Source organism: Typopeltis vanoorti, chromosome 12 (genome assembly GCF_054136105.1).
Source record: "Typopeltis vanoorti isolate ZY-2024b chromosome 12, IOZ_Tvanoo_1.0, whole genome shotgun sequence".
NCBI lineage: Eukaryota > Metazoa > Arthropoda > Arachnida > Uropygi > Thelyphonidae > Typopeltis > Typopeltis vanoorti.
This window is the reverse complement of record NC_143560.1, coordinates 7,377,085-7,389,452: the sequence shown is the minus strand read 5'-3', so window position 1 is coordinate 7,389,452 and position 12,368 is coordinate 7,377,085. Positions and strand designations below refer to the sequence as shown.

At 34.4% G+C, this 12,368-nt stretch overlaps 1 protein-coding gene across 1 annotated transcript in view; it reads left to right on the top strand.

The window, feature by feature from the left end:
- The window catches only part of LOC150100563 (cartilage oligomeric matrix protein-like), a 276,264-nt gene that overhangs the window by 192,781 nt on the left and 71,115 nt on the right, over positions 1–12,368 (top strand). The window contains exon 17 of the mRNA XM_090402123.1: positions 254–339. Within this exon, the coding sequence (XP_090258249.1) occupies positions 254–339 (86 nt within the window). The remainder of the gene's footprint in view (positions 1–253; positions 340–12,368) is intronic.

Here is a 12,368-nt window from a genome sequence, read left to right as displayed (position 1 = left end):
TAAAAAGTTTTTAGACGAGTATCAGACATCGGTGTATTGTTCGTAATATAATTTTCAAGTATTTCGTAGTGTTCTATTTATTTATTTATTTTGACAACCAACATATTCGATTTAAATTTAAAAGTTTACGTAATATAATTTGGCCTGTGAAGGCTAAGAATTATTCGACTATTTCATCGAAACAATCTTTAACTAATATTTTTAAAGCTCTAAACATTAAGTTTGCAGATTAACTTTTGACTTTTATAAAAAGGGACTTTGACGGTATTCAAGACAATGTTGACAACTGTCCTGACATCCCAAATAGCGACCAGCTGGATACAGACGAGGATGGATACGGTAAGAAAAATTCTTTACGATAATTACGATAATTTTGTAAGTTTGGCTTATCTTCTGCGAACAATAAATAATTAATAGAAAATCACTATTCACAGTAGAATTTATGGTTGATTTATAATTCTTTAAAATTTAATACCCTTTCCACTCTTCTGAGCTGAATACTCGTTTCTTTTCTTTGAGCTCATTCATTTATCAACAAACTCTCTCGCTATTTTAAGGAAATTCATTTTAAAATCCCCTCGGTATTATTCTTTACATACAGCCGTCTGTTAAACAAAACAGCATTCTTTTGGATCCGAACACTTTATTAAATCTATTAATTATTTACAAAGTACTTGAATGCGTTCCCGGTTGCAATGTTTTCATAAAGAACTGATTTCAGCGTAAATATTTACCACAGAGCTGTATGAAGTTCTCATTATCACCGAAATGAGCTGAACTAAAGGACTAATTAGCACGGTGTTGGAATATTAAACTCGTTCAGAAAAAAATAAGTTTGCTTAGAATCTGGATTGCATAGTTGCTTACTTAAATCACTGAGTACTCCAATAGCATGCAATAAATTCAGTCATCAGACTCTGGATTCGAATCTAATCTTTTTGTCTGACATTTTCGAAGAAAGAAGACATTTTCGCTTATCAGTAATACAATTCGATAAACTGTTCTTATTATCTAAAAATAGGAAATCGAACCTAACCTTAACAAAATAATGTGCTACTATAATCTTCTATGATAGCAACACTGACTGATTTCCTACAATATAAAAACCCTCCTCTGCAAAGAAGGTAAATAAATGTCCATAATTCAATAAACTCGTTAGTGATTTCAATATGCACTTTGTTTTTACTTAATTAATGAACAATTAATCGTGTTAAGAATCCACTAATTTCATATTATTATTGAGCGAAATATAATCGCTTACCTTTCTGTAAATGTTACTTACACTACAACAACAGCAACAAAAAAGGTTTGTGAATGGAATAGTTGAGTTAAAAATGAAATTTCTGACTGCTGAAGATATCGGCTGTCGTCTTTTGATAAACACGTTGCTATATCAACGTGTTTGTCATAATTCCCGCTAGGTGTTTTATGCAGTCAAATACCGACGTCGCAAAATTATGAAAATTAATTTTACATCGATAAAAATCATTCTAAAAATCATTGTGAATTAAAAATTTAAAGTATATCAGGGAATTCCATTCTTCAAGACGAACATATTGATGTAAAATATGTAAGTATCTGTTAAGTAATAAGTAAATTATAAGTATTTAAAGTTCGAAGTATACGTTGGGCAACTACGCGAGAAGAGAACAAAGGAAGTCGCCATATTGGAAATTACAACAAGATCGTCAAACAAGAAATATGAAGTGCTACAAATGCCAAGAAGACTTAACGGGGGAAGAAAACCACGTAACATGTAGGAACTGCCAGAGGAACATGCTTCTATGTTCAGGATTGTCCGAGGCTACTTGGCAGAGAAAATCAAACAAGAATCGTGATGAATGGAAATGTCCCCATTGCAGAGACAACAAAGGAATGTCGCCTTCGACCGCAGGCGGAAAACAGCAAATGCAAAAAACAACCGCAGGCTGTAAACAGCTATCAACAGCAGAGGGAATTAAAAACAAAGAAAACAACAACGGAAACCCAGGTGAGCCAACTTTAAATGCATTACTTGAAAATAGATTGCAAAACCTAAAAGACTGTTTAATCGATTTTGTTGGAGAACTATTTCAAAAACATAATTACAGAAAAATTCAACCAATATGAGGAATTTATTAAATTTAATAATAACTCGGTAGAAGATGTATTAGAGACCGTTAGAGAAATTGAAAACTGTGTTAAAGAGCTAACGGAAAGACAGCATAATTTAATTAAAGAGACAACAGAACTACGACAAGAACTAAACTCTCTCAGGCAACAGTATGAACTCTTAAACCAACAGGAGTACAAAAATTATCTCCTCATAGATGGTCTCCCAGAAATTGCTACGGAACATCTAAGAGACACCGTAATACAACTAAGCCAAAAAATTGGCTCTCCCATTGAATCAAGAGACATCCAGTCAGTGCATCGGTTACCACAAAAAAGGAAGAGAGAAAATAATTCCCGTCCATCTCCCGTCGTAGTGCGACTCACCAACAGTCCAACAAAAACTACACTTATAAAAGCTAGCAGGATTAAAAATCCAGTAGTCAAGGATCTGAAAGGAGACCACGACAATACCCCAATATACTTGTCCGAATACCTATCGCCATATTATCAGAAAATATTCTACCAAGCAAGGAAAGTAAAAACAGAAAAAAAATACCAGTTTATATGGATAAGAGACAGCAAAATATCCCTTAGAAAGACACAAGACGCAAACCAATCGAAATAAAATCCGTAGAAGATCTCAACAGGCTGCCACATTGAAAGGAATATTGACAAATCGTAAAGAAGGAACAGCACACTAACCAACATGAATGTAGACCATCAAGCAGACGTAATCACCCCGGAACATGACAATTTCAACATTCTGAAATCAATAAGAGAATGGAAACAAGTGACAATCCCCCAAAAAGGGCTATCTATTCTCCACATCAACATCAGAAGCATTCAAAAATACTGGCTGACCCTGCAAGTTTATCTGAAGGAAGATATAGACGAAATAGACATTTTAATACTGACTGAAGTATCTACGACAAACGAAGAGGCATCCTCCTACCAAATGCCACACTTCCAACAACACAAACACTGCAGACAAACAAAACGAGGCGGTGGTATAATAATATTTACCAAACATAAACTAGAAGTAACAGAAATAAACTATAAATTAGAATACGCAGAAAACATATGCATCGAAATTAAAAACATCAAACAAGAAAACTCCCTGATATTAAACGCAATATAGAGACCACCCAACTTAAGCACCACAAAATTCCTAGAAGAACTGAACAGATGGCTTTCAGCCACGGACGTAGGAGCCTCAGAATACTTGATAATAATAAGAGACATTAATATAAACATTAGGAACATAAATAACAACACAGAACAATACCTAGACCTATTATCGGCATATAACATAACCCCATCCATACAGTCGTATACACGAGAAGAGATAGTCAGAAACACAACAACCTCATCCTGCATTGATCATATAAATATAAGGGCCCCTCCAAACAGCCACACATCAGCCGTCATAACATGCAAACTGGCAGACCATTATTTCACAGCATTACAGTTACACTGAACCAGAACCCATAAAACTCACTGAGACTACAAAAGAGTATTATAGCATTCTAAACGAAACAATAGTAAACGATGAAATCAGAAAAACAGACTGGATGCAGATAGCATCTTTAGACTCTGCTGAAGTTGTATATAATAATCTTAAACTTGCATTTAACAAAATATATAACAAAGCATTAACAAAAATAAAAATACGGAACCAAACGAAACAAAATCCATGGATAACAGACAACATATTAACAGACATACAAAGAAAAGATGCCCTATGGAAACAACTTAAGAAGTCGCCGAACAATATCGCTTTAAAAGCTGAATACAAAAGAAAACGGAATCTCCTAACGACACAGATCAGAACGGCAAAAAGAAACTATTACAGCAACAAATTAACAACAACTCAGAATGATATAAAGGAAACCTGGCACCTGATTAATGAAATGCTGGACAACATACACAGAACCACTGCCTCAGAAATAATAAAACACAGCTTTGCCTGCGACCCCAAATCCCTCAGACAGTTGGCAAACAACTTTAATCAGCACTTCGTGAACTCTGTCCAAAAACTACAAGAAACAACCTTTCCTCACAAAAACGAACATTCTCCACTAGGTCCACGAGCAACCCAGTCGATGTGGTTCCCCACAGTAACAAAAGAAGAACTATCACTGGCAATCCAACAAATTAATCCTAACAAACGACCGGGGATAGACGGAATCAGACCAACAGACATCAAGAAACACTCAACCAACCTACTTCCAGTTATACAAAAACTATTAAATAAAATCTTCGAAACGGGACACATACCTGAAACACTGAAGACTGCATTAATCACACCCATACACAAACAGGGAAAAAGAAACATTATAAGTAATTACAGACCCATCGCCACGTTGTCTGTAATCAACCAAATCATGGAGCGCATCGTGCATCACAAACACTTCACATACGTTGAAAAATTTCAAATCATACCCAAAACACAATATAGCTTTCAATTCAGAGGTCGTCTACTCCAGTGGTTTAAAGCATACATGAAAAACAGAAAGCACACCACATGCATAGGATCAGTGTACAGCAAAGAGGTACATGTAACCTGTGGTGTACCACAAGGAGCTGTCTTATCTCCCATTCTATTTAGCATATACACACACGACATAAGCCACCTTCCCCTAAAAAGTAAAATCTTCCAGTACGCAGACGACACAGCCATAGTATCCATTCACAACAACGCAAATATCGCTTAAACAAATATGCAACATGACATCAATCAAATCACTAACTGGTTAACCGAAAACGGCATATATATAAACCCTGAAAAAGAAAAGCTAGTGATATTCAAAAACCCCCAAACCCTGCCTATAGAAACTAAATATCTCACTATCAAACATTCATCCTCGTATACACAAAGTGCAGAACCTAAAATCACAACCATCACACAGGTGAAAACGACACGCTAACTTGGACTTCACTTCGATGCTGATCAAAGTTGGAATAGCCATACAAACTTCCTACATACCAAGCTTAGGATAATAGCAAGCAAACTATACAGATTAAAAGACATTGCTCCAACCCACATAAAAATACTAATCTATAAAGCATTATGTGAAAACATTTTAAGATATGCAATCACATCATACGCATTCTGTGCAGACTACAGACTTAACAGGTTATAATGGTTGCAAGATAAAATGGTAAAACTGATCTCCTGGGAACAACCCACACTTATGCAGGAAGCACGGACAAAACACAAAATACTTAAGGTGAAACACTTATGCCACTGCACAGTCATGTTAAGACATTACTACAGCCCAACCTATAGAGTAACCAGAACAACATATCAAATAACAAGACCACAGTCAACAAACTACATAACATATAAGTACAACAATCACCACGGCAAAGCCACCCGAAACTTCTACGTACCTGACATGATAAACAAACTGCCGTTCGACAACAGAAACCTAGGAACATACAGAGAGCTGAAACAGGCGCTATATAAATATTATAGCGAGAATGAAAATTAGAGCAATTCCTGTTTCTCTCCCCCCCTCACCACACACACACACCCTGACAACCCCCTCTCAAGGACCATCACTACAAGAACACAAAGAAACAAACGCACCATGTCTAAATCTAAACCTATTTGCAAAAAAAAAAAAAAAGAGTTAAACTGTAATAACAGTTGAAGTCTTCCAAGCACGTACCAACAAACAGTAAAATCAACACCTGGCTTGTGACCAGTATAGGAACATAGCCATGAAACCACCACCATCTATCATCTATTATCTTCCTCAGATAAGCTCTGCTAAGCTTCGAGGAAGAAAATTATTAACTTGCAAGTATCTGTTATTCACAATTGTAATGTGTTATAAATATTATATATATATATATATATGATTATTACAGTATCTATGTATGCAATTTATCTGAGACATAAAAAAATATTATTATTATATATGTTATAATAATTTATATATGTTTATATATTTATACTTAATCTGAATTATATATTTGTAAATAATCTATATATGTATAAATGAACGAATGACAATAAAATTATTATTACTATTAAAAAATATATATTATTCCTGATACCTCCAAGGAGTCCGAAGACTCATCGCGGGAGGACACCTACAACTGTCTCAACCACTACACCGAACCGAACCTCTACTACGAATCATCTCCATCAACGCCACCTACCACCCACCTCCACAACAACTAGTATTTTTTGTCTGTAAATTGCGATGATCATTTAAAATTAAAGCTTTAAAATTCAATGGGTTCCTGAGGGCATTTGCAAAAACTTGAAACTCCGCCTTTAAGATCTCTGTTATTAAAGTATAAACTAAATAAATAAAAACACAATTAGCTATTTAATTTAAATGAATCAAATTATTTATTTCATTTTTATAAGAATTTATTATTCATTTATTCAGTAAGTCCAATTTAATTTGCAGATAATGAAGCTCAAATTAACGAAAAGTGAAAATAAAATTATCCACTTAAACTAATCGGGCATTAATATTGTAATCAATTTCAATAATCAGAATTATAAGTGACAAGTGTAATGAATTTTATCTGTGTATTATGAGGGGAAGTTCCATTTCTGAAACGCGACACTTACTCGAACATAAAATTTTATCATTGTGCATTATGAAGGATGCAAATGCAAGAATTAAATTTAGCATATGCTAATGAAGGAATGATTGTAAGGATTCAGCGTAATCTTTATTATTTTAATGTACGCAAATGACGAAAAAATATTACAAGTGAGAGTAATAAAAAAATAGAACAATTAGGAACAATTCAGAAGCATAAATTTAAATGTAATTATTATAAACCGACTTCCGTGCGTTTTAATAGCAGAAGATGCAATACGAGTTGAAAAGGGCCATAAAAGTTTAGTTCATTTCGAAACCACAGCATTTCTGCACACATAACGTTAAATACCAACACGTCAACTTCCTTAAGCATATCAGAGATTTCAACCATAAACTGAGCTCCATGCAAAAACTACATTTACTTTTGACACAAAATAAAATGCATATCATGGAAACGATTATGAAGAGAGAAAGATTTTCGTCAGGTTTGGACCTACCAAACATGTGCAAGGATGTCTGTATAAGGAACTAGATAAGAAGAGAGATCTCCAACTTTTCTCAGCTGTATCACTCAGACTGCAGAGAATATAGAGATTGAGATCTGGGATTGTAGCCATTAGTGTGGACCTGGCTATCAAAGGCAGACACACTAGCTTGTCTCGTGTGTAATGGGCAGAGTATTTTTAGGAAGGATAGAGAGGAGGGTGTATGTTATTAATGAATGAATCCGAGTTGAGACCTATGACTGCAGTACTAGTAACAGTTTTCCATGTAGAATTGAGTTTAAAGCCATCTAGTGTGAGATCGAGTCTAACGAGATCAAATACATAATGGGATGTTGTTACAGATCAAGTGGATCGGTTGCGAGCGGAGAAGAAATGCATCTCTAAATAAACATGATGAGTACGAAACGAGTAATCAAAATGGGAGACTTTAATTATCCAAATATTGATTGGGTAGCAGTAGAATCTCATGAGAAGAATGAGAATACATTTATTGAGCTGTTGCGGGACAACTTCCTCGAGCAGCATGTGATAAAAAGAAACTTGAGGGCAAGGAGTGTTAGATCTGATTATAGTGTCAGAGGGGATTTTAGTTAAAAACGTAACTATTCTGCTTCCGGTTGGTGATCATCCAACATTCACCTGGGAAGTAGCGAAGTTTATGAATGTTCCATTCAGAAAAAGTTACATGCAAAGCAGGAAATTATGACCAGCTGATGAGCATGCCGGTCATAATCTTTCTGCGCCATGGTATCAGTTGCTGAATGGGAAGGATATTGACAGTGCATGGGAAGCAATTAAAATACTTAAATGATGCAATATCGGAATGCATCCCTAGAGTTCCAAGAATAAATAGGTTAAGAGTGAAATGAGCGTGTGATCTTATTAAGCAAGAGATTCGTAAGAAAAAGATGTGGAAGGAATACCGTATGCATAAGATGATTAAGTTATGAAAATCATAAGGAAAATAGAGTTATATGGAAAGCTGAGTATGAAAAGAAATCTGACTCTGCAAGCTAAAGACAACCCAAAAGAATTCGATTCTGCAGGTAGTAAAAAGACTAAAATAAATCAACTGAATGTAAACTGTATGTGGGTATAAATATAAAAGAGATTGTTGAACTAAGGAGTGGACATTTTGCTAAAAGCTATTAAGCGTATGTAACATTGCCCTCACCGCTACTTATTCACTGGATGAAGAAACTCAGGTGTATGAGGAGGAGGTATTAGAGCTGTTGCACAAACTGAATAAGAATTCAGCAATAGGGACTGATAGGATATCAGCAAGTGTGCTGAAAGAGTGTTCAGCTGAATTGGCTACTGGTTACCAGGCTATATAATTTGAGTCTTAGAGCAGGGCAGAATCCAGAAGAATGGAAAGAATTTATGGTAATCCATATATTCTTTCCTTGTGCACCACCATTGCACAAGGGTAGTGCAAAGAGTGATGTATCCATCTATCGACCTATCAGTATATCTGAAGTGGTGATGAATATTTTAGTAAAGTTGGTTTACTAACGGAAGGTCATGTTGGAGCAACTTGCTCACATTCTATAACAATGTACAGATTGAGTCAGACAATGGGAATGGGTACACCACGATACTTTTGGATCTAATGCTTTTGAACAGAATGCAGCATGGCAGACTGCTGGATAAATTGGAGAAAATGGGTTTGGGTTATACAACTTTAGCATAGATAAGAGGATGGCTGACTGGCAGATATCAAACAGTGGTATACGGGAGATGGGGTCTGCAAAATTTAGGGTACCTAGTGGTGTACAGCAAGGATCAGTCCTTGGTCTATTGTTTTTCAATCTGTAAATTAATGACATTGAGAAAGATTTGACATACGACGTACAGCTATTTGCTGATGATGTAAAGATAGTTAGGGTAATCAGGAATGCAGTACTTGCAGAAAGAGTGTACGTGTCTGTCTAACGACACGTACACTCTTTCCTACTCTGGGAACACAACAATAAACATTTACGGAGTTCCTAAAGATATCATGCTGAAGTAAATTCATTGCTATTATTTATCTCTGTAAATGTTTAGCCATATGTGCTTTACTGGGAGGAAATGAAAGAATAAATGCGTTTTTTTTTTTTTTTCAATCTTGAGATGTCTGCTTTCTTTCATTTAAAGTAAATATAAATTTGCATTTATCATCACGTGCACATGTGATTTCGGATTAAATTTAATTTCGTGACTTCCGACTAAAAGTTGAAAGTGAATCGACATTTCTTTGATTTTTGCTAAAAAAGAACAAATAAAAATCCTTAAAAAAGAATGAGAAGCGAAAAAACTGCCTTCACTTGCATATGAAATTGACAGGCATGACCAGTAGCTGTGACATGTACTCTCCAACCAAAGGTTTTGCTGTTTGCGTTCTTGCAAATTGTGATATACCCACGAGAACAGTAAATCGACTGTAATTTTGTTAGTGTATTGGTGGCTCTTGGTACTAACGTTTTTAGTACTACTATTGGTGTTTTCTTGTCTGGAGGAGGCGATTTTTATAGACTTCAAAAGGTCAGGTTAGCTTTCGAAGACTTTTGACCAAAAGTCTGCATTGGTGTTTCTTCTTACTCGATTTTCTGAATTGGCGCAAGTTTTTCATGTCTAGAAAATATTACAAAATTTAAAAACAGTTATTACCGTAAATTGCTTACATCCTGAGTTGGGCTTGCCATTCCCATAACTTTGTTTTGCACAAAAAAAAAAACAACAACAAAAAACAAAAAGAAACTTCTCGTTCTCGTGGACATATTTATTACATTTGTTACATGAACACAGCAAACGTCTGGTCCGAGAGTATGAAAACAATTGACTTTCTCTAAGTCATGAGAACCTGTACATTTTTAGCATTGTTTTCTTTCTTAGATATTTTTGTTTCTTACTCAATAAAAATCAACAAAGAAATACTTTTTTTATTTTTTTTAGTCAGAAGTTGCTAATGAGATTTAATAGTCATGAAAATAATGTTTAGCTTTAAATTTAAATCTAATTCCGTTTATTGCTTTAACTGGTTAGATTTTTAGGTTAAGTGGAGTAAAATACTTATTTTAGAATCAGTAAAAATCGTAGAAATCAGTTTTAATTATTATTGCACACGAAAATGACCTTGCTTCGAATGCACATCAAAATGCTTTTAGTAATCTCAGTCAAATGCGAATTGCCAGCACGTGTTAGTAATAGTGTCCTACAACACTGCATTTCTTTGAAATATTTATGTTGTATATAGCTGACATGCATTTTAATTAATTAATTATTAAATATAGTAATATGAACCAAAACTTATAAATGCGTTACATCAGTTTTCATATGTTAAGAGAATACTTAACTTGATACAGTGAACTTCTTCCTTTTAAAAAATAAAAACCCGAATTTTATAAACGCGAGAAGAAACAAATAGATATTTTAAACATTTCTGATGTAACTGTTATTTATTTTTTATTTTTTTAAATTTTTACCAGCTACGAACATCAAGATATGAAAGCAGTCTCATAAGCGCGCTTCTGGCGACCGTTCTAAACCCGTCTGACCAGAGGGCTCGATAACCGGTCTAGCTTATTCGAAGGATAGATAATCGATAAATTACTGTATTTTGCATGGTCATAGGTCAGGAAATATTCCCTGAACGAACAAGTGGGCTCTCTTTGAAGAAACGGATATGCGAATCCTTTGTCTGTATAAGCGTGTGTGGATAAAATTGCACTGATCTAAATTTCAAACATGATACACGCAGCGAATGCCTTTCTTTACGTCTTTGTATATTATTAATCACCCATAAACAACAAGCAGCACTAATTCGACAAAAAGCAAGTATATTGCTTGCGGATCTGTTTTTTAAGGCAGTGGTCACCAAGCTTTTTTGATTTCGTATTCCCAACTGATTGAGCAAAAATCTATTGGAATAAGTATTATAAAGAGGACATATGCCTTGTATCATCATATAATAATTAAAAAGAGCTAGATATTTTTACACATTATTTTTATTATTAACAGCTTACAAACATATTTATTACAATATTTAATGTGAACAATGGCCTTGCATTTCTTTCATAATTTCTTGAAATTCTGGTTTGATGACTTCTGTTACTGCGATGCGAAGGTCTGGTTCAAGTTTAATTTATTTCGATATTTGGTTTTAATACCTGCCATTGCAGAAATTGATACCTCACGTAAATAAGTAAAACCAAACGGTAGGCGTGCATCATTTGCTGTGTTTACTAGATTGGTATACTCGGACTTCAATCCCATCCACCAGTTGTGAAGAGATTTCTGTTGAAATTCGTTTTTCAAAGTTGTGTTGTATCTAATATCAATTAATTTATTATAATATTAATATTATTTCACTGTTTCTAGTGTAAACGTAAAAGTAAGCACAAAATGGCGTTGGAATTGCACAGAAACAATATATACTAAAAAATCGTTAAACTTACTACTAATAGTCAAATAATTAATACAACTGTGGTGTCATCTGTAGATAGCAGGATAACTAAGCAATTTTCCTTCTGTAGTTGGGCTTGTCAACACTAGGATGCTCTACAAACAATGGCAATGATAAGAAGTAAGAGATTTACTCCGTAGTTTTAAAAAACATGACAGCTTTGGCACGGTCGTATGTGTGCAAAGTCGCCCAATGTGCGCTACTCGCAAATTTAAGTTTACAGGATCTTTATAACGTCTTTGTCAATATTAGATATATGTTTAATTGATGAAAGAAAGTAATATTCTTTATCTTTAATTAATTACTTAATTTTTTTCCTATCAATATAAAACTTTTTTTGACGTACCCCCACGTATCGACTCGCGCACCCCACTTTGGAGACCACTGTTCTAAGGTACAAACAATATTAATAGTAAATTATCATTCCATATTTTGTTCATTTTCCCCCCTTAAAAGCTATATTTACTGCTTCTAGGGAAAAAATACAAACAGATGATAAAAATAACTATTTTAGTCTCTCGTCTTTATATTGTTATTCAACAGTACATCGCACAAATAATCAGAATACCCAAGTTTAGAAAACCACATAACGCCAAAATGCAATAAAAAAAAAAAAAACGGATGACGGGAGATGCCATTCAATGACATTTTATCTCATTGATTTCATATTATTTGTACGATCTTATTAAAGGGGTGTTAGTTGGATGAATAAACTTTATTTTTATAAATTCTTTTTGTGTTGCTTTAATG